This window comes from Balaenoptera borealis (assembly GCF_965194805.1).
Source record: "Balaenoptera borealis genome assembly, chromosome: 13".
Classification (NCBI taxonomy): Eukaryota; Metazoa; Chordata; class Mammalia; order Artiodactyla; family Balaenopteridae; genus Balaenoptera; species Balaenoptera borealis.
The window spans coordinates 49,245,517-49,269,171 of NC_138870.1; the positions used below are offsets into that span (position 1 = coordinate 49,245,517).

General features: G+C 40.2%; 1 protein-coding gene and 1 long non-coding RNA gene across 8 annotated transcripts in view; both read right to left on the reverse strand.

Moving 5' to 3' along the window:
- The window catches only part of LOC309609599, a 387,652-nt gene that overhangs the window by 262,736 nt on the left and 101,261 nt on the right, over nucleotides 1-23,655 (reverse strand). The window lies entirely within an intron of this gene.
- LRIG3 (leucine rich repeats and immunoglobulin like domains 3) overlaps nucleotides 1-23,655 on the reverse strand; it is an 83,008-nt gene that overhangs the window by 35,419 nt on the left and 23,934 nt on the right. Inside the window, exons 4-19 of one of the 7 annotated variants that reach the window (XM_082351196.1) lie at nucleotides 20,431-20,562; nucleotides 19,734-19,877; nucleotides 18,554-18,697; nucleotides 18,100-18,243; nucleotides 17,542-17,685; nucleotides 16,513-16,593; nucleotides 15,450-15,521; nucleotides 13,196-13,267; nucleotides 12,516-12,679; nucleotides 10,070-10,390; nucleotides 8,001-8,282; nucleotides 6,564-7,016; nucleotides 5,624-5,782; nucleotides 3,828-3,971; nucleotides 3,462-3,737; nucleotides 971-1,043 (exon numbers count right to left, since the gene is read on the reverse strand). In XM_082351196.1, the coding sequence (XP_082207322.1) occupies nucleotides 971-1,043; nucleotides 3,462-3,737; nucleotides 3,828-3,971; nucleotides 5,624-5,782; nucleotides 6,564-7,016; nucleotides 8,001-8,282; nucleotides 10,070-10,390; nucleotides 12,516-12,679; nucleotides 13,196-13,267; nucleotides 15,450-15,521; nucleotides 16,513-16,593; nucleotides 17,542-17,685; nucleotides 18,100-18,243; nucleotides 18,554-18,697; nucleotides 19,734-19,877; nucleotides 20,431-20,562 (2,805 nt within the window). The other 6 variants (XM_082351199.1, XM_082351193.1, XM_082351197.1 and 3 more) reach the window with 6 other exon arrangements.

Consider the following 23,655-nt stretch of genomic DNA (forward strand, 5'->3'; position numbering starts at 1 on the left):
TCAATATGGAGTCTCAAAATTATAGATATTCTTTTCCTGCAAATGTCAAAGAGAAATTAAGCTCCCGCTGTTTCTCCAGACAGCTAAGATTATATGTCACCCATAAGTTTCAGCACACAAGAAGAGTAAAAGAAAAATCATGTTAACGTAGAGTGAATCTAACTTTTGAATTTTAGGTGTTAATGATTTAAACCTTTGTGCTTAAGTCTGGAAAAATTAAATCCTTTAAAAGAAGTTCATAATCCTTGCGTAGACCCCTTATCGATGCCTGGATCACATCTGGCAATAATGAAGACAAATTAACACGATTTGGAAGATCTGGCAATATGATAAAGCCAAACCGTACAAAATCGCTTCTCCGCTCTTAGTCACTGGTGGTCCCAGGAAGGATCAACTTTCTGTCTTGGACTCTGGTGTCTTAAATTAAAGGAGGAAAATCTTACTGCAATCTGGGTTCCAGGCTGCTGGCTCACAAACAACAAAGCTCTAAACTCACTAAATAGGAAAATTTTACCCCCAACATACCCTCTGAGAAGAATCTGCTTTTCTAATACATGCTTTTAATTTAGTTCAAAGAACTGACAATGACATAAATTCACACCTTCAACAGGTTAGTAGATTTTAAAGTTTAATGTACTACATTAACTTCTTCAATGCTAATTTCAAGGATTTACTAAGGGAAAAAAAACAGTTTCACCATCTGAATTATTAAACTTAATGTTTGTTCATGCAATTACTTCAAACTATGTCACTTAATTTTGGAAATGACTATATTCTTTTTTATATGTGTATATAGGCCAGTCATGTAATGATATTTTCAGCTAAATACTGCTTAAAACAAGTATTTTAAATAATTGTATACGTTTAAGTAACAGATTTGGTACTCAGTTTTTAACAAGTAGAGTTGTGGTGACCAAATTAGGAAAATATTTTAATTCTTCAAGAATGTTGCAGAATAGCTTAAGAGTACCTTTTCTGTAAGAACCGCTCATTCAGCAGAAAACCAAGCACAGCAAAGAACTCCACCAGCGTCCCATTATAACCTGGAACAGAGGATGAACACCACATCTGCTCTAGACATTTTAACAATAGAAAGGCGCAATAAACCACTCTTGTTATAATTAAAGGGATGGTGGATGTGAAACTATTTGGAAAAGCACAAAGCATTAGACGACATAAAGCATTATTATAATTAAGGAAACGTGGCGTGAGCAGTGATTTCAGCAATGGTGGTTGTACTACAGTACACTGGACTACGACAACACATCTTTTCGTTTGTAGAGTTAGAAATAAATTAATGTACCTCAGATCTCTGTAGCACTCATTTACAATGTGCTTTCACATACACTGATCTGGTTTGAGTCTATATTACAACCACCCTGGGAGGTACGAAGAACGATCATTTGCTCATATTTTAACGTGCTGAATGTAATTTTCACCAACGTGAGACATGATAATATGAAATCATTAAGCCTAAAACGTGTTGAAAACAATAAAGATTGTTCTTGTTTAGATGGGGCTTGGGATCAAAATGACACATTTATTAAATGTAATGTGCAAAATAAAATGAAGTGGCCTCTATTAAAAAAACGTACAAGACAGTTATTGTTTAAAATGCTTTAGTACTCATTTTCAATAAAAAGGAATCTGGCATTATAAAAATACATAAAATAGTCATGGATTTATACCATTAATTTACATAAGATATTTTCTGCATAAAGCAAAGTTATAAAATAGTAAAATAGTTTTAAAAGGTATTCTTATATGAAAGTTACTCCCAGTATAAAATTTTTATAACTTTTTGTAATTTTGGTCCATCGGTATAAATAAGACATTTTATCCTTTTAAAATTCATAGCTCCACTTAAAAACATAGGATTCTCTCTCTTTTAAATAAAAGTCCACTTGAGGTAGTATGTTAGAACTCTTCCTTGGTCCCATTCAGTCTATGTGTCCAAGTCATAAGACTGAAAATTTGAAGTCCTGTGGTTTTCTAAGGTCTGTTTATAGGTACACGTGTGATTTTCTTGCTGAAAATCTGTCCTTTCTTTCCCATCTTCCTCGGACTCACAGTCCAAGTTCGGGGAAGAACGAGCTTTCAAGTGAAAGGTTCTTGGCTGACAATCTGATGACTGTCCAGAGCTTGAAAAGGCATCCAGGTGAGGTCTTCTCAGCGGCTTTCCAAATGTTCCTGAAAGAAAGAACCCCCTTGAGCACATTGGGGCCTTTTGGAGCAATCAACAAAATGCATTTCAAATGAAGGAGCATCTTCCCCCATGAATGTGAGTACCCCACGGACGTTCTACAAGTCCACATTATGGGACTCAGGTGTATGGTTGTATATCTGTGCTATGGAGAAAGACCTTACAGAATGGAGCTGAGGGCACGTGTGCCCCTCTTATACACACATCCACTGAATACAAGCAGCCCTTCTTCACCACGTCTCAGGACTTATAGTAACATTCATCATGGAGCAATGAAGTCCCCCAATAGAAGTTCTCCCGAGTCCTAGCTGTATTAATCGAGAGTCCCCAATTCTCCACAAAGCGCATCTGGATAGTAACGTACAAGTCAACTGTTCCTGAGTATAGCACATTTCTCTCAGAACAACCCGTATGTCTTGCCCTTTCTTCCTTAGTAGCAAATTATTATTCCATTGACTCAAATTCTTGCCTCAGTCATGTAAAAGATATTATTTTCATTTTTTCAAAAAGGAATATGAAAAATTATACCAGGACAAAACATGAAATTTCTTAAAAGCTGGGTAAAATATTTTAAAATTCTATTTAAAAAAAAAAAAAAAAGTTGTGGTTCATTTTTCCATATTTCCATGCAGTGAAAAGATGATCTCAGTTCTTCCATCCCATCGTCCCCATGCACTAGACTGAAAAATCCACAAATGAACCTCAGCGCCAGCCAGTGTCCACCAGCACTACCGAGGGCTTTAGGGCTCTGACAGCCTCCTTCGCAGGAGGTGGTCCAGCTTGGCTGATGAGCAGCTGCTGCCAGGTAGGACGCCGGCTGCCCTCTGACTGTGAGTTCAGTTATAAGCCACCAGACATCCCAAACCACAGCCATGCTGTGCACACAACTCCACCCCAAAGGCTGTTGTAGCCCAAAACCACTTTTTCCACATGACTGACAAACTGCACTCCTAAGTCACTTCCAAAACTCTTGTCTTCTAGATGATGCCACACACAGAGTTGCCCAGAAAGTTCCTAAGGCTTAGCGCTGGATTAAATACATAATCAAGTAAAATCCCCACATCTGCCTTTGCTTTTAGAAACAAAGATACTAACTAATACGATGTCACGGCAGCATCATTAAAAAGAAAAACAAACCAAAAAACAACACCAAAAACTATTTTTCACCACTCTGGCATTCAAAGCTCTCATGGCTCTCCCGCATGCAACTTGGAATGTGGGTCCTGAGTCAAGGTGTCTAATAATTTAATAAACTTACCCATGAAAGATTTACTCAGAGTAACCGATGCTGGCTCTGGACTTGGACTAAAATCTGCCGAAGACTTGTTCAGACATAAGTTGTTCATTCCAGGTCCTTCGTGTTGAGAGTAAGAAGAGCTGAGTAACTTCCTCACATGGGAAGGCCACCCTGTATCACTGACACTCTGCTCGCAGGATTCTTCTGAAGGATGAGGACACGGGTAGCCCTCCTTCTTCTTTATGTAACTGGGCTCATAGTGTTCCATTAAAGCTGTTCTTGGGTCAGGACCACAACCTTTTAAATTTGGGGACAATATCAGGAGACAGAGTTAATGCTTCTGGAGGTCTCTCCAGGAAACGGAACTCAGATAAGAAAACCACATACCTGTATGATAGGCTTCAAAAGGATCTGAGCCATACACACTCCCCTTCAAATACACAGGGCCTGAGGGTCCCAAAAAGGGACAAAGGAACGGGTCTGTGGCAGCTTCCACATCGGCTTCACTGCTGTTGTCAATGTGGCATGTCCCTTTAAAAACCACATCTTAGTCACTGAACCAATTTTGTTCAAGTACCATTCAACAGTCTCTCTCCACTTTTGACATTTTCCATATTTATAGATGAAAAGTTTAGATAGACTATTATACAAAGGAAACACTGCAGAAATTTATGGTAGAGTTTTTTCAAAATTTATTGATGCCTATGGATTAGTAACTGAGTAAATGTGTGATATCTTACTAAAGGAGGACTTGATTAACCATTGAACTGGAGCTAACCTCATTGCTGGCCCCACCTAGTTTCCAAGAGACACTGATCTGTGTACGGACACTGCAGCTGAAGCAGCCATGGTCTGAACCACATGATGCCACCAGCACTGCCTGCTTCCTCCAGAAAGTCACTGATGACCAGGATAAGGCATTGGCATTTAACCAATGACCTCTTAATGGCCAGCTCAAAGATGAGCCCGGCCAAAAAAACAAACAAACAAACAAACAAAAAAAAACGTATCCATGAGTATCTGAGCTAAATGATCCAGAAATGACATGCTGGTTAGTAGTGGACACAGCAGCTGAAGGACAAGAGACGTCATGAGGGTGAGAGATGCCACGATGGACCATGTGCCTGGGCAGCAAGAACTGGGCAGCTGGAGGGTGGGTGGTGGTCTCAGCAAGAAGCAAGCGTGCAGAATGTGACTCAGTAATGCTAGTGGCCTCTAGGGCTGCTCTGAGGGGGGACCAATCTCCAGCCCCAGCATCCAGGCGACATGGCACTACTATGCTCCAGTTCTGTCCCTTTAGACTTTTGTAAGCATCTTTTCAGTAAACCCTGCTCCAGCTGAATGAGCTTGGGCCTCTGCTCTTTGTAGCCAAATGAGTCTAACAGGGACTACAGCTTTTTTGCTCAAATCTTCTATCTCTATGCCCTCTATCACTGCCTTGCCAAGCACTTTGTAATTATTTGTGGAATTTTTTGTCTCACCACTGACTAAACTGTGAAACTGAAAACAAATATTCTTCCCTCCCAACTACGGAGTCCATCACAGAGCAGATATTCAGTCAATGTTTGTGGGAAAAGATGGTAAGATGTTTGAGAATAATGTCACTGGCTGCTAGTTACTGAGCCCTTAATACGTGTCATTTTCCGTTATCATTGTATTTAAAGTTCACAACAACTTAATAGGGAAGGATTATAGCTGCCCAAGGTCACACAGGGAGTGTCAGAAGTGAGTCTTGAACCAAGCTGATGCCCTTGTATTACGCTGCCTCCTTATTATTCTTCAAACAATACAGTTCTTAAAGTGAGAGTCAGTATTAGATGTCTCTAACAGAATGATTTTAAATCCTTTGACTTTTTAAGACCACACATGAAACCAGTTAATGTCATTTAAGTAAGAAGAACATTCAGGGCCAAAGAACATTTACAACGTAAAGGAAGTATTACATCGCCTGGAGGAATTAAATTTTATTTAACCTACTTGTCTTCTGTTATTGCTAGAAACAAAGATTTTTCTAGTATTTAAGAGAAGGGCATAACTATCTAATTTCAGCTTTGCTAGTGATTTTGGGCCAGGGCCCTCCATATATGGGGGTATCAATTTCTTGTGAAAATTAATATTATATTTGAACCTTCCATTGGGTTATTTCAAAACAACTACAGCCCACGTTCATTTTAAACACGTACCATTACTGCCGTGTTGTGGTAAGAAAAATCCGCCTCCTGAAGAAGTGACGAACTGGTGGTGGCTTCCACTTTCTGAGGAGATGTACCCATCCTGTCTGTCAGCTAATGTTCCCTGAGATGACAAATAACTCGGGGTGTCAGCCGGCAAGTTGGTCTCATCTGGAATCAAACAACAGCATTCCATTGACCAAGAATGATCGTAAATGCCACACGGGCTTCCCTTATGAATGGTACGTTCTGTTTGGTTTTCGGTGCAAATCAAATCAATCGACTATTGCAAAACCATCTTGATGTAAGGCAAACCAGGGCTCTGCTGCTCTGGGGCGCCTGAGCTGACTTTCTACTTTATGGCCTGTCGGATATTCCTCCCAAATTTCAAAAACAACAAATGCTGACAAAGGTAAAGGTAATTTTCATGAGAGCATATCTAAGGTTTTGAATTAAGCTTGATTTCTGCCATATTCCCAACTTAATATTATTCACTGATGTAGGAGTTTTGCACATATAAGTCAAAGTCCCTCTCCCACCAATAACTAGAATCTTCCCTAGATGCCTGTACACATACATGCACACATGCTCACACATGACAAAATGAAAAATGACGGCGGAGTGTAAGCCTCATGACTGAAGGGCTGTTCCTGGTCCCCCATCACCAGCTTGTGACAGGGTCAGACTGGTTTACGCTGTGATTTGGACCGTCTCTCATAGCCAACAGGATATTCTGATGAGGTCTTGACAGAAAGCACTCATCTTTAACCATCAGCTTCATTTTGGGCCAGGGTGTTATTTTTAGCTAACCGTAGTTCTGCAGCTTGAAACAAATGAGTCACCCTCGTGACACGGCCTGAGACTGTGAGACGCGCACTCAGAAGGAAATCACGGCGGGACCATAAGCACACACACGACTCCTGCACCCTGTGCCAGGCTTCTGTCGACACACCTGTGTTGGTGATGCTGCAATCTTCGTTCCTCCGCCGTGTGTGGTATATGACGACCACCCACACGAGCGACGTGCCCACCACACAGCAAACCACCGCGATGATCACGATGCCCATGGTGGCCCACCCATCATCGTCCAGTGAGGAGGCGGTCAGCTGAGGGGAGTCGCAGGTGGGGGTGGGGATCACGCTGAGGCGCACGTGGCCTCTCTCGGTGCCCAGAGTGTTCGACATTTCACATGTGTACTTCCCGGCGTCCCTGACATCAGAGTCCACGATGATTAGCAGCTGGTTGCCTGCTGCAAAAAAGTGCCTTTCAGTGACCACCAAAGGGCTGTCATCCTTGGTCCAGTTCAATCTGGGAGGAGGGCTCCCGCCCGCGATGCACTGCAGGACGGCCGTTTCCCCCTTGGTTACAGTTCGATCTAACAGGGGCCGCAAAAATGATGGCGTCTCTGAAATGACAAGTTATGTTTTTAATCTCCGACATGAAATTAGGGTTCGCACAGCATAAGACCTCGCGCTTAAATTTATTCAAGTGGGAGCTGAAAACTGTATTCTCCCACAACCTCACGCCCATGCTTCTTTAAGACCCTAAACATGTATACAACATCTGGGATTTCATTTCATCATTTGGCTGTCATTTACTTATAACATCAGTTAAGGATAATATTTACTATTCCTTTCTCTCAGTCTGTCTGACTCTTGGCAAGGCTGGGGAATGGTGGGAGTGGGGCAAAGCAAAACATTTTAGACATTCTTTAGAATTAGAAAATGTATAAAAATAATTTCAAGCACAACTGTGTGTGGATGGATGAAAAAAATCAGAATGTTTACATTTTCAAAGGGAAACTTTCTAGTGCTAGATGTCCCAGCCTATATTAAAATTCTGAAAAGAATTTACTTTTATTATTTGGTGTTCATAGGTTACTCTGATTTACTCTTTCAAAGATACACAAATGACTAACATGCTCACATTTTTAAAAAGCATCTGTTTAGGTAAATGATAAAAGATGAACTCGGATTTCCACAGTGGTTATGGGAGGCTGAGAAAAAAGTTAGGGCCCTTTCCATTTGTTTATACACTTATTTTCTTATATTCTTTATATTGTTAAGACTTTTAGTAGAGATTGCATGATGGAAAGAGCAGAGAAAGGTGACTCCTGCAAAAGGGAAAGCATCAAAGCATTTACTTTTCCCCCTCCTCACAAGGGAGGGAGCAGACTCATTTCACTGGCCACAGGCCTGAAGATGTAATACACTCGCGACTTCAAAGCTTCTGAGAAGCCATTGTCCCCTCCAGGAAAGGGCAGTGTCCTGTGGATCATCTCTCACCCTCTCAACTTCGGACACAACTTCTCACAGCTTCTTAGGGCCTTTGGGTGAGCCGGTATATTTAAGACTAACGTATATCACAAAATCTGAAAATATCCACTTACCGAGGACAGTCAGAGTTGCATTAGCAGAAATGCTTCCCGCACTGTTTTGAGCTGTGCAGCTGTACACCCCGATGTCCTCTATCTTCACGTCCACGATAAAGAACACGTCATCCTCGGGCATCACATGCATGCGTCTCTCCCTCGCGGCCGGGAAGTCTGTGCCCCCGTCCTTCTGCCAGGCTATCTGTGGGGCCGGGTGTCCCAGGGCAGCGCACTCCAAGCGTGCCATGGCCCCGGCACGGATGGTGAGGTCCATGGGGGTCTTGGTGAACGAAGGAAGCACTGAAATCAGAGACACAACATGGGCAATTAGCATTCTGGAGTTTGAGAGGTTCATTTTCATTCCCTTTTTTTTTTTTTTGATACTTATGAATGTCCCTGACATAGTAAGGCAGGGGTTATTTCCAACTGCAAGATGAGATGGAGTGATTAAGGTACTCCCTCAAGGTTACACAGGTACAGAAATGATGGGAGTCAGGATGAAACAGGTCACCTGAGCTTCAGACTGATGGTCTTTCTGCTATTTTCCAGTCGCTTTTTAGTTTCCTCAATAATTATCTGTGAGACCTTAGGCAAATCAGTTTATCTCTTTGTTACCCTGACCACTCCATTTTTTTTTTTTAAGTCTCTCCTGGTTCTAACATTCTATGACTTTAGACACGTGTTTTGTCCCACAATTTTTTGCCCTATGTGTCAGGCCTCAGCAACCATTCATTGAATGAATGAATCATATTTACTACCATGAAAGATATAAACAATTAAATGATAAACTGTAAAACTGTCTACCTGCCACACAAAGCACAGGATGAGATACTTTTATGAACAGCAGCTAACACTTATTGCATTTACTGAGTACTTACGCTATTCCAGGCACTCTGCTAAGTTCTTTACACAAATGATTTTATTTAACAATTATCATACCTCTATAAGGTAGGTACTATTACTCCTAACTGAAAGATGTGGAAAAGGAGGCACACAGAGGTTAGATAACTTGCTGAGAGTCCCACAGCTGTAAGCAGGAGTGGCAGGGTTCAAACCCAGATCTCTGAGCTAAGGGTGGTGTGCTTTCCGTTGGGGGGAATGTAAATTGGTGCAGCCACTATGGAAAACAGTATGGAGGTTTCCTAAAAAACTAAAAATAGAGCTACCATATGACCCAGCAATTCCACGCCTGGGCATATAGCTGGAAAAGAAGAAAACTCTAATTCTAAAAGATACATGCACCCCAGTGTTCATAGCAGCACTATTCACAATAGCTAAGACATGGAAGCAACCTAAATGTCCATCAACAGAGGAATGGATACAGAAGATGTGGTACATATATATACAATGGAATATTTACTCTGCTATAGAAAAGAATGAAATATTACCATTTGCAGCAACATGGGTGGACCTAGAGAATATCATACTAAGTGAAGTCAGACAGAGAAAGACAAATATTATCACTTATACCTGGAATCTAAAAAATAAACTAATATATATATAAAAAACAAACAGACTCACAGACACAGAAAACAAACTTACGGTTACCAAAGGGGAAAGGGAGAGGGGGAGAGATAAACTAGGAGGATGGGATTAACAGATACAAACTATTTTACATAAAATAGAAGCAACAAGAATTTACTGTATAACACAGGGAACTATATTCAATATCTTGTAATAATCTATAATGGAAAATTATCTGAAAAAAATACATATAACTGAATCACTTTGCTGTACACCTGAAACTAACACAGTATTGTAAATCAACTATACTTCATTTAAAAAAAAAAGGTGATATCCTTTAACTCTATACTTCATGGCCTCCCACATCAGACCAGTACATCGTGAACTCTCACAGAGCAAAACGTGTCTGGTTCATCTTGGTTACCCACCATGCTAAGTATGGGGTCTTCAACACAAAAACTGCTTGCTTAACCAAGACTATTAATCTTGTGGAGTGAGAAGGGTTAGGTGGAGAACTATAAGAGCAGAGGATAGGGTTAGCAGTAGGAAAAAGAGAGGAAACCAGGTACTTTCTGTTTCTAAAACATATCTTTAAACGCAAAAGGAAAAGTCAGATCACATACTATTTACTGTGAGCTTGGCTTTGACAGAGTAGGATGAACCAAAGTGATTGGAGATGACACACTGATATTTCCCTTCACTGGTAAATTCCACACTGCGGAGCCGAAGAATGGTGGTGTACTCCATCACCTCCCCACCTTGGGCCCGGAGGTGTGCATAATTTTCCATTTCAGCATCATGCAGTAGCTCATTGTCTTTTTTCCAAGCAAAAGTCATTGGGGAATCACTGCTGCTGGCAGCTGAGCAGACAAAACTCAAATTGGAACCTTTTATTGCCGACTGTGTTTCTGGCTGAACTGTGATCTGGGGTTTAGGAAAATCATCTGTTCAAAATGGAGAGGAGGAAACAAAACAGTTTTACGCTTGAGTCCAAATGCTACTCAGATCTGAACACCAAGAAACTCAAAACAAACAGTGGCTTAGGTTTTTACCCTCTGTGTATGTTTCACAGCTGGACCAGCAGTCCCAGTGTTGAAAATAACAGACTGGGAGAGAGTTTATAAAGTAATTCATTCATTTCAACTAGAGACTGAGCCCTATTTATCCATCATTAACTGGGAGGAGACTGGTATTTTGGAATACAGTTTATTGCAGACCTCTTGTGCTTTTTTTTTTTTTTTTTTAACATAAATACAAGAAGAAATCGGTTAAGACACTTACAGGCTCATGGATCATCTTTAAATGCTACTATTAGGAACTGCATTTTTTCCCCATGTTCTTCATAAATAAGCAGAAAAATTAAGAAATCAAACATGAATAATGATAATCAATACCACTAAAGACAGAAAATTAACACCCCACTTACCAAAAACAGAACTCATTAAAAAGACCAGTCATTTTTAGGTAGAGCAGGAAAAAACAATCCTGTAGTGAAAGGAAAAGCATTTCTCAAGCTCCCTGTGAGCCCCCGGCTGCAGCCTGGAGTTTAGAGTGGACAGTCCATCAGGTCGCTGTGCCACACTGTCAGAGCTACATTATAATTACAGCTAAGCAACTCTTTCATTCCAAACAGTTATTTTTAGTTCTCTGTTACTTTTTGGAAAAGTTACCTTTTTGAACTTCAGTTTCTCAGAGATGGTCTAAACCCAGAAGGAAGCATCTTAAAGCAACCAAAATGTATTATTTGGGTGCTCTGAAAAAAATAACGTGTGTGTGTGTGTGTGTGTGTGTGTGTGTGTGTGTGTGTGTGTGTGTGTTTATGAATGGGGTATGGGGGACCCTCTGACAACTGCAATGCAGGTAATTTCCAATGCCACGCCTGCATGCTGTAATCAAGATAGCTTCTTCTTCTGTGTGATTATTCTAAAATTCTCATCGGGTAAAAAATCTATGGGTACTATATAGATATGAGAGACTGTGTGTGTGTGTCTGTGTGTGTCTGTGTGTGTGTGTGTGTCAAAGTAATAGAGAGTTCATATCTTGAAGACTACAGAACTGAGAAATCAAGACCATGGAAAAGGAATAGCTCAGGCCCTTACAGATGAATGCCAAATGCTTATTTAGATCCAAAAGCTACATCAGATGTTTTATTTCCAGAAACCGTTGGCACCACTTAATGCTGCAACCTAAAAAAAATATGGTTTTCTTGTACTTAGCTAAACAATCATAGGCAAAGCAGTTTTAAATAAAATTTTAAAGGCCAATGTAGAAGTAGGTTCTGCAATATCTTAACACACATACTAAAATTCAAACAAAGTTTGATTTCATGTTCTGTACGCACATTTAGTTTTACAAAGGTCTCCATGGTAGCAAATAGTAAACAGCAGTGTAGCGCAGCAGACGGAAGACGGCACCAGAGAGATGAAAACTTGGGTTTTTGATCCAGATCTGCTAACTAGCTATCTGAAGTTGGGTAAGCAAATTTCTAACGCTGAGATGCTTAGATGCTAAAACAATGGACCTTAAATTTATTTACAATAAACTCAAACTTTCTGTTACTTGTAATGTTTTACCCACTAATAGTAAAATTTTTAGCAGACTATAAATCACTAGCTAATAATTTTCTCTTTCTATTCACCATAAACAGCATCTGCACAGGATTTAAGTCGAGCTCACAAGAGCCTCTCAACAACCCCCGGAACTGGGGAGAGCAGACAGCAGCATTCCCATTTCATAGATGCGAAGACTGAGATTTAGGGAATCACAGTTAAGTAGAAGGGCTGTGACTATCCTTCAGTTCTCCCAAGATCCAACGTCATTCTCTTTCTACCAAACCACTCTGATGCCAATTTTATAAGTTATAGAAAAAATTATAGAAAAAGTTTTTCTTTCCATCAGTAAAACTGTGATCATCAGCAAGCTACAGATCCATTCTCATCTACCTCAGCAGAAATAAGAGCTTTATTAAGGGAACATAAATTTACTGAAGTCCATTATTTGGACAAATGGGAGAAGAAAAAAAAAAAAAGAAGAATGAATAGAAAAGTCAAAGGCCATAGTTCCACTCACCACACACAAAGCCATCCGGGCTAACAGCAAAAATACTTCTTCCCTTCAGCAGCTGCGGATGGGCACAATTGGCATTTACAAAGCTCTGAAAATTGTTTTCCGCCACCCACTGTGGGAGCCATTTTAGCTGGCAATCGCACAGAAGGCTTGATGTATTTAAGTGCCTGAGGAGAGTAATTACATGCAATTTGTTTTGTACGAAATGCAGATTTCTACACGTATAAACTAAACTCAAGTAAATATTAACAAAGCAATGAATGGGGAAACCAAATACACACATCCCATGGACTACATATGCTATAGTCCATCATCAAATGCAAGACATGGAACTAGCACTGTTTTATTTTTGTTGGTGCTGTTCTTACTGACCAGCAGAGACAGAAGTGCTGATATACCGAAAATACCTTACTACTGAAAATTGGTTACTACGATGAGGCACTGTACTGTATTGGGTCCCACAAATTTCAACCACCAATTTGTAACAGAAAGAAAAAGAAACTCCTCTTTTCAACAAAGGGAACAAAAAACGAACTCCTCTTGCTTTCTGGTAACCAAAGTGAAGGGATGTGATGAATGTGCCAGGCACTTTCTATAGATACATAATCCAGGATGATCCACCCCACGTCAGTTTCCCCCTCGATGCTTTATGTGAAACTCTTGGAAGGAAAAGAAAAGCTTACAGTTGCTGAAGTTTCTTCATCTGTGAGAATGCATTGCCTTGTAATGACATGATTGCGTTGTCACTCAGGTCTCTGAAAAAGAAACCAAATCAAATACATTAGAGGGAATTATAGTCACTATGTGCCTTCAGGCAAAGGGTGGGCCCACGCTGCCACCCCATTCGCCACAAAAACACTCTCTGTGCTGAGATGCACAAATGGGGGTGACTAGAAGAACTCGTTAGGAAGCTTGGATTCAAGAACAAGGATATCTGCATCAGAGGCAGGTTCTGTTACGGTGAGAGAGATTTCATATCACCACATACAGGTTTTTTGACTCTTAAGGGCATAAGCTGTTCTGCCATGTTATTTTATTACACTTCTTATTATTCAAATTAGTAACCATTAGTAACTTTTAAATGCAGAAATAAAATTCCTCATAATTATGCTTTTAAAAAACCATCATGTATAGAATACCTTCTATGATATGCAACCATGTTAAGTGATTTACGTTTACACATTATTACATTTAATCCTCACATCAACCCAAAAACAGATGGTATAACTACCTTGGCTTGGCATGAAAGGGACAGATAAGATTTGAACTCAATTATTTTCAATTTCCAAACCTACGCTCTCAGTCACTAGCCCATTTTGCCACACACAACTCACTCATGGGGAGACAGGTAGGTGTTCAGACAAGAGGTTTTCACTAAAACAAACAAACCAACAAACACTTCAGGCAGGACATTTATAAAATGAGAGAATATTCGGGGCTGGCTTTATCTTTAACTGGTGCTTATGAGCGCTCTGGATTAAAGTCCTCTCCACAGTGATTACTACTCCGTTTTCCTTTAAAAGGGTCAGAGTGGAGAAAAGGGATTTTGAATGAGACAAGTGGCAACAGAAGACAGAATCGAGGTTCCAAACGTGGGCACAGAAAGAGGCTGAGAGTCACGAAGGTTTAGGAAACTGAAGCAGAGGCTAATGCTCCACGGATCCACGAATTCCACTTTCCCAGAAATGGAATGGGTCAGAGGACAAACCCTTTTGGCTAGTTTCCCTTTGAAAATAATTTGTTTCAGTGAGCCCAGCAATACTGGCCCGCCTTTCCAGATGACGCTTTGCAGTTATCCCCTACAACCTGCCCTGCTACCCTGTCAGCGTGGCTGGCGATCCAGAGCTCCCTGCAACCAACGGGTCACTGCGAAGACGGCAAGATGGTGGTGCACAGATTAACAGCTAAACACACAGCACCAATGACGGTACCAAGCAAATGTGTACTTTATATGATAACTTTTTCTGTCCAGGTTAACAAATCATACAACTTTTGGCTATAAGCATTCCTTAATAGTCAGGGTGGACACACTTTACGCTGCTTCAGACTCCCACTGAACACATATACGTGCACCCACGGTTATCAGAAGCTGGCTCTGTGCTCCTGCAGGCTTTGACTCCTATCAAGGCTGGTTAGCTTGTGCTCCTAGTGCCTGAAAATATTCGAGTGCCTAAGTGTCATTTCAGAAATGTGTGCCAGGAGTTACTGGGGGCAGAAGATGTGAAGGCAAGAGCTGCTGTGATAGCAGGGGCTGCCCTGGTTTGAGCCCTGCTTCTGCCAGCTGCTAACTTACAGGTTAGTTGCAAAAGAGAGCGAGAAAAGGAATAAAGGAGGAAAAACAGGTTGTATGCTTCATAATTAAACAACAGTAACAATAAACAAAATTCTCAAAGTAGTGTTAAAACTCTCCTGTCACTCTCCAGGACTGGGATCTTCTTTTTTGAGCATTAAGATGTGCGTTGCCTTCTTAACTGTCCGATGGAATCAACGAACCCTCAGAGCCACCACATCTTAACTTAAAAATTAAGATAATAATAGCTATTAAGTAGTTTTCTCATGAGTATTAAATGAGAAAATATAAATAAATACCTAGCATAATGCCTGATGTGCAGTGGGTGCGTGATAAATGGTAGTTTTAAAAAAAATTAAATATACCACTGCTTGAGAGAAATAACTAAAAGAAAACCCTAAAGTGATGTAAAGCAATGCCCTTAAAGGCAAAAGAAATACGCACCTGTACACTTATACTTTCATATAGATATACAGACAGATAAGTAAGTAGGTAGGTAGGTAGACAAAGGACGGATAGATGTGTGTATTTTATTGTACTGAGAGGATACCAACAAAATTATGTACTAGTTTGTGTTATCTTTCATGACATAGAAGTAGATAACCATTTCAGACTGCCTTTAGGGTAACTAAATTCCTGCTACTCACAGATGTTCTAATGCATCCAAACCAGTGAAGGCTTTTTTGGTAATGGATCGAATCCGGTTTCCCTGGAGTATTCTTAAAAAAAAAAAAAATTATAATGGAACAGTTAATAAAAGCCATTTTAGAGTGCAACTCTCCTGAAAAGAACTGCTTTTTAAATCATTTGTGAATATTCTATTTTCTTCAATTAAACAAGATATCCTTAAAAAAATGCATCCGTGCCATCTAGTTCAGTAATATGGTTCATCATGGCTGCAAAGCATTCGACAGGGAACCCAGCAAAAATAGGTATTTGAGAAGTTACTCTGATGGTTAAATCAAAGCAGTGATCTTTCAAAGAGGTAGAAACTTTATTCCAAGTAAAATGTCTCAGAACACTAATAAATAAAGCAGGTAATACTGGAGACTTTCTCCTTACCCCCCCACCCCATGGATACCTTCATCACCCACAGAAGTTTAGGACTAAATGGAAGTCAATTTGAAGATCGCTTGCTTAAAACACAGAATTTAGCCATCTTCAAGGCCATTTTGTGGCTAAATAGAAACATGTTTTTATCCTGTATTGCTTGGAACCCACTGCAGTGTTATCATTGGTCACTGGATCACTTCACTTAAACATTCCTGTGAGGCAAGTGCAACACTGCACGTTTCCAAATGCTGAACTTAGTGCACTAACCTTTTACACAGTAGTAATCCCAAGGGTCTAAGCACTCAAAACAACTTAAAATTCTTATCTGGATACTAAAGTCAGCTGCACTAACCCAAGTGTTGAGTAAAACCACTATACCCAAGGAAGAAAATCTAATCAATAGCAACCAGATTAAGCACCTATTTTAAAACTCTTTAAAGATGTCAACTTGTGTGTGGAACTGAGCTCAATTAAGACAAAGTGTTTAGGGAGTTCCCTGGCAGTCCAGTGGTCAGGACTCGGCATGGCCCTGGGGTTCAATCCCTGGTTGGGGAACTAAGATCCCGAAAGCTGCGTGGTGTAGCCAAAAAAACCCCCCCAAAACCCAAAATGTTTAGGTCAAAAAGCAACGCCAATTATGAAGCACATCATACTCACAACCGCCTCAGTTTGTCAAGCCCAGAGAAGGCACCATTCATGTCCTCAATGGTCCAAGAAATTTCATTATTCTTCAGATCCCTGGTTCAAAAAAGGAGAGTTACCGAAAGTGGTACCAGGTACTTAACAAAAGATACAGGCATTCTTGTTAGAGATATGCTTAGAAAGCTAAGATCACCACCCAGGTGGCATGTAATTTGGAAGAATTCCTCATAACTCCCCATATCATCTCTCTCTGCCCCTTTCAAAACAACAGAAAACTGTTTCTCTCCCTAACACAGATCTTACCTCCTGCCCTCCTCCCTCAGCAGCATTTTATACTTTTGTCCGAGATCAGGAGAGTTGATTCCAGCCCTATTAACTCCTCTATCAAGATGACTAAATTCTGAAAGACTTGAATAGTCTGAAAAATACATTAAACTTTAAAACCACTGCTCCAACCACACAAGCAGCAGCTCGCCAAAGCACACAGCATGTCTTTCAGTCATGTAATGCTTCGAACAGTGAACACAGCAAAACTTTCTGACAGTGCAAAAATCAAAAGCCCATTGCACAACGTTAAAATTAACATTTGAACGATTTTTCAAAGGCCATTTAATCCAGCTCTCTCTTCTTTCTCTTGGGACAGAGATCAAATCTGGATATAACTGGTCCGATAAACAGGCGTCTTCCTTTGCTGCCCTTTGTATATCTTTTTTGCTCTGGGTAATTTTTAATCTGCATTTTTACAAAGAAAAATTAGTGGATCTAAAATTGTTTTCCTCTTGAGCAGTGACCAGCTTCCTGGAGATCCTGAGAAGGCTGACTGCAATCACCAAACCAATCTGACCACTGTCCTTTTTAATCCCTTTAAGAAGCACACATGGATGAAATGGACCGATCTTAATCAAACTGATCTGGGAAAGATTAAGACACTACTTCTGAGGCTGTACACATTTCCTTCATAACAAAGGAAATCTGCTTGGAGAAAAGTGGGCGCATTTAGGAACCAATTAGGTTCATGGAGGAAGAGCAAAATGTGTAACTTACAAAGTCTTTAAACTGGAAAGCCCCCGGAAGGCACAATCAGCAATGTAGCTGACTTTGTTATTCCCAATGTGCAGTGTATTTAGCAAGCTTAGGCCCAGGAAGCTTGAATCATCCAACCTTGATAAGTGATTGAAAGTTAAGTCCCTGTAAAGAAAAAAGGAACAAAAAAACAAACGATAGCTTTTATTTTCCAGTTCAATGCAATGATTTGTTAAAAAAAAAAACACACAAAAACAGGTAATATATATTGCCACAATTACCCTTATTTTAAAACTCTGCCTTCTTAATAATACTCAGGTAAACATTATTTCTAATCCCAGTAATTAAAGAAAAATTCTCTTTACGTGAGAATCACCACCATGGCTTTAGCCCATGTGCCACAGAATTGAAACAGCAGAGCTGGCTTCAACTTACCACAAAACTATGACCAGGTTGCCTGTGAAAAAAAGCTGTCACCTTGGAAACTTTGTTATGAAAATTTCACAGATCAGTGGTAAGAAGCTCATGCTCTGGCATGACTCCTGCTCTCAAACCTGAGGAGAATAAAAGGCAACTCACAGCTCACTGAGTTTCTGGCAGAACTCCCAGGCATCAGGGCTGATCCTGTTGATGGCATTTTGGCTGAGATGAAGTTCCTGCAGCATCAGCAAGCCGTAAAGCCAGCCTTTGGTAATCTCTGTTAGGTTGTTATGGTCCAGCTGCCTACATTTACAATAAGAATCAAAAGCAGGATCCCAAGTTCATTATCTAGACTCTTCAAAGGGGACATATTACAACCTATTACATATTCCTATTGTCATGAGATGTGTAGCTTTTGTTATACAAAGACATCAGCAGAAAATACTATGCTTATTAAATTCTCAGTCACATTACCTGAAACAAAACTTAATACTAAATTATAAGACTGTAAATGATGAGATTTTAACATAGGATTTCAAATAAACGCTGCTGAATGCTCACTGAGCATTCCATGATCATACCACCTGAGTAGGAATTGATCACCCGCACTTACAAGATTTCCATGTTGCTCAGCCCCCAGAAAGCTCCATCCATAAGTTTTGTCACTCCATTTCTTTGCATTTTCAGAGACTTCAGAGCACCAAGCCCTTGGAACGTGAGCCCATCGACGTTTTTGATCTTGTTTCGGTTCAGTTCACTACATTGGATGTTATAGTTAAACAGTTAGCTTATATGACAAACTCTGGAAGCAGTAATAAAATGTGACATTACTGCAATCTAGTTAAACCAGCCTGTGTTAAATTACATAGAATGTTTTAAATTTCTAAGCATTTTTATTGAGAAGAATTTTGATTTACTAGCAGTGAGTAAATTTCCTTCTGAAACATGTGATATATTTTTGGGATAATCAAATACTGACACCAGACTGCACTTCAATTTCTAAACTGTTGTCCATTCAGTATAGAAGTAAACACATTAATATTGGTCTTTAAAGTATCCAGAATGGGAGTACTGAATATCACATTAAAACACGAGGTCTATTCAGGAGCAGGGCCGTCAAGTTTATCCTGTTCAACTGCTTACAAAAGTTGATTCCTCTCTGTCACGATTTGTACTGTGTTTAATGCTTCCTCTTTAAGGCAGTCATTCTCAACCTTGGTTGCACTCTGGAATCACCTGGGGAGTTTTAAAAAATTACTGAAGCCTGGATCTTACCCCCAGAGGTTCTAATGTAATTGGTCTAGGGTGTGGCCTGGGCACTGGGATTTTTAAAAGCTCCCCAAGTGTCTGTAATGTGCAGCCAAGGCTGAAAACCACTATACTGTAGGAGCCTGTTCACAGATTATTCCACCGTTATTAATGAGACAGTGCTTTACAGCTCCTTAAGCTATCAGGGGCCCTGCAGTCATTGGTACTGTTCTCACGATCCACAGCTGTGGAGAGTCACCATGATGTCTTCAGTGCCATTATGATGCCTTTGTACGGAGGTTGTTCAATGATTACACTGCTCACTCTTTCAGGAACAATCCAACCTGCCTTGTCAGGCAGAAGCCTGTACCGGGTGACTTTTAAGGCTCTTTCTGACTCAGTGATTCTACAACTCCAGCTCTCAGAGGAAAGGTGGTTACATCCTTGCTTCTAAACTCCTTCTGCCACATTGTGGATTTTAGGGGGTAGGTGCCAAAGGTTTAGAGGAGGTGAGGACACAGAATCTAAGAGGACATTTTACTTACAGGTGTTGCAGTTGAGGCAGTCTAAACATCTTGGGTGGGAGAGCTGAGATCCGGTTCCTGTTCAGCTTCAACACCAGGAGTGTGTTGGCCAAACTGTCAAAATACCCAGGTTCCATGGATGTCACTCGGTTGCTGTTGATATACCTGTTGAAAGTCTGAAGATGAGCTTCTCGTTCTGGTTCTTTGGGAAGTTAAAGTGCATGTATTCTCTGTATATAAAAGACTCTCCAGAGAACCTACCCATCACTTGTAACAATGGGCACTTAAAATAATTAACTCTTTAGGCCCTTGCAGGCCAATATCGACTGTGATTCACACATATCTCTGGGGGAAAAAGTGACTAAAATATAGGAAGATAACAAACATTTGTTAGAGACCCTTACCCAATTTTTGTGAAATTCATTTATTAATGAAATACAACCAGGGGTTTAATTTTGATTATTTTTTTACAGAAGCACTTGTTTTTTCTATAACAGTCAAAGGATGTCTCAATTTTTGTAATCCAATAGTGTAAGAATAAAATGAAGATTGTGGTTATTTGGGCTTACAGAAAATTACCAGTCAATAAGAAAGTTACATTTTTGATCCATCAGCAGTAAGAAATGGTCAGAGTTCTGGTCCCTATCTTAAAGTTGTTTCCTTTTTTAATATAGCACAATATTTTCATCACAGGTGAAAACTGTTAAAAACGACTTACAGATATTTGAGTTGTAGGGGTGGAAGTGCAGTTTTAAGCTCTGAAATATTATTGCCACTCAGGTCCAAAGTTTCGAGGGATTGAAACTGTCTCAGATGTTCAGGTAATATTTCCACAATCTTGTTTCCAGCTCTGGATTTAAAGAATAGCACAGATAACAGGGTTAATGGTACAACAATCTGAAAGGTGAAAAATATCTTCTATTTCTAACTCGTTCTTCAGAAATTTAGAAAACTGATTGTTCTACACAGCACGTTAAAAAGCAACTCTTTAGTCACTTTAATGTTGCATTAAATAGTAAATCATAATTTTAGAATTATGAAAAGCTTTCCTATATAAATCTGGGTGTGTTTAACAGCTGTGGTTGTCTAAATGCAATGCACTTAAACTGATTTTTCTTTCTGTTATTTTGTTAACAGTCTTTCTTCCTTATCATTTTATGAAATGGGATATGAAATGACTAGCACCAAGTTGGCATTCCAGGCACTGGTGTGTTAGTTCCCTATTCTTTCTTCTTCAGTCCTAATGCATTTCTAATTCTTCTCTTGGAAAGCATACACACTACAGGTGCCAGTGGACTTAAAATACTCATCAGATTGGGCTTTTTAAAAGCCATCCTAGAGAAATCTCTTTTTCTTTGGAAATAGCAAGTTTCAATGCATGGCCATAGTCTTCAAAACCAGTGGATATGCTCCAAGTCTTTGAATATTATAAAAATAAGAGCACACCAGTCTAAATAATCTCTGGGAGCAATTAGATTTTTTAAAAGTTTGGCATTAACTGTCTTAAACACCAGACCATGATGTCCAATATTGTAGCCACATGTGGCTCTTTACATTTAAATGAAAATTAAATGTTAAAGTTCAGTTCCTTAGTCATAGTAGCCACATGTCAGGTCCTGAATAGGTGCCTGGTATCGGTCAAATGGGCCAGTAAACACACAGAACATCCCAACTATCGTGGAAAGCTCTACTGGTGAGCACTATACTAGACCACAAATGAAAAAAGATAAACAAAATAAAACAAAAAGAGGCCAAGTCAAAGCTTTTAGAAGGTCATCAATACAACAGTTTCCAAGGGGGAGATTCAGCATTAAACAACAATCTTGCTAGAAAACAGGAACCAAACTGATGTGCAAGCCATCTTAATTGTCATATTAGACCAGGTAGCTTGGACTTTTTAGACCATTATTAGGCAGGGGAAAAATGACATGTCAAGGGAGAAAGGCTGGGATGATGGCAGAGTCCACCTACAAAGAAGGGTCTTCGCTTTACAGCTCAAGGAACAATGAAACAATCGAAGGCTCTAAGTAGACCTCTGTATGTCATGTAAGTCACGTGCTGCCATTTTTAGGTAAACCCTCACTTAAGGGGAAAACTTAGAGATTTCATATGTGTATCTTTCTTACCAATAACTGCATTTGTATAGTGCTTTGAGTTCATTAAGTTCTTTTGCATTACTGTAACTCTCAGGCCTCTCACCATCACAGAAGGTTCCTGAGTTAGGAGCACCTCTTATGTGTTTTCACAAAATCCTCTGCTGTGTGTGACACAGCACTTTTTATGCTGTTGGTCTTTTCTGCCATACTGTGAGCTCCTTTAAAGCAGGGCTATATATCTATCCCCGTCTTGGAATGTATATGGAATCTAGTAACGCTGAGGGCATTGGATGCCAAGCCCTATGCTACGCATTTTTCATATATTATTCCATTTAGTTATAATAACATTTCTCTGCTGTTTAAATTAGGAAACTAGAGCTTTTAACGTAACAAGTCCAAGCACTCCCCCCAGGCCACCTCACAGAGTAAGTCCCTATTGGTCCCAAAGCAATCCCTGAAGGCTGTTTCATAGAACACAGTTTCAAACATTCAAACAACTTAATTTTGGCAATTAAGTTCTTACTTTCTGGAGGTGAAGATGCACCTCCAGAAAGGCCCGCAACTTCCCACTCTTGCAAAAATGCTGAGCTACCGGTTCCAAACTGCTGTGGGAATCCACACCAGCTCACTGAGCCATCATCATGCCAACACTAAGGATGCCCTGGAAACTGGGTTCCCCCCAGTCTGTGCTTGCACCCCAGGAGGAAAAGAGTGTCACCAAGAGTTTGCATGTGTTTGGCACCCAACAGAGTAGAAGACCAGCTTCCTGAATGTGTGCAAATGCCAGGTGCTGCTTTCCCCAGTAAGTGGAGAAACCAGGTTGTACATTTTAAATCTATTTAAATAACAATGAACTAACAAAACTTCTCAAAATATTGTGAAAAATCTTCCCTATGTTACTTCTAAGGACTGTCAGGGAATCGTCTTTTTTGACCCAAGTCATCCAAAAATCTAACCCTATTTTTAAAGTAATCCTATACAAGGTAACAGGCAGGGGTGATGTATACCCTAACAGCTGAACTCTGTGATAATAGTAAGGTTTAAAAAAACAGGGGGTGGTTAGCAGTCCCATGTACAAGTCACAACTATCAAACCCCTCGGATTCCCATGAAGTCTTACAGACTTTGTTTAGAGTCAAGTCAGCCATGACCTCTGATTCTGACCATTTCCCACATCTGGATTCGTCAGTGTGCAAACCCCTTGATCTAGCTGTGAGGTACAGGGTAATGCAAGTGAGACAATTAGTCAATTTCTACATCCCGGAGATGGATTCAGTCCAAGAGACAAGCCACAGGGCCTCAGGGTCAGGGTGTGTGGGTTAAAGAAAACCACACTTTAGGGGACAAAAATGTTCTCTTAAATACACAACCCAAATGTTTGCATTACCAGGAAGCCCCCCACCCCCACAAACAGCAGAGTAACCCTGAAGCACCCTCCTCTCATCTCCTTCCCTCTCCGTCCGGTCCGCAGCCACTGCCGCCCATCAAATTCTGCACCTGGTTTTGGTCCCCAGGTTGTCTGGGGCTAGCTAGTACAGCTACGCTTACATTTAACAACAAGAAGAAACAGCCATAGGTTTTCGCAATAAATGGAGCAAACTGGTTTCTGGTGGGAGGGAGAGGGAGGCCCACAGGTGTCTATCAAGTTGCTCAAATAAGGCTACAAGTTAGATAACAGGCCATACAATCTTTGGTTTGTGTATTCGTTTGTTTATAAGGTAATTATGAACAAGGTATTAAAACTGCCAATTACTCGAGTGACGAATAAAATTTTCCTTGCAGTTAAAGTATGCTCCAGCCAAAGCCAGCAATTTCCTGAGCTGCACACCTCCTAAATTGCAGTGTGAA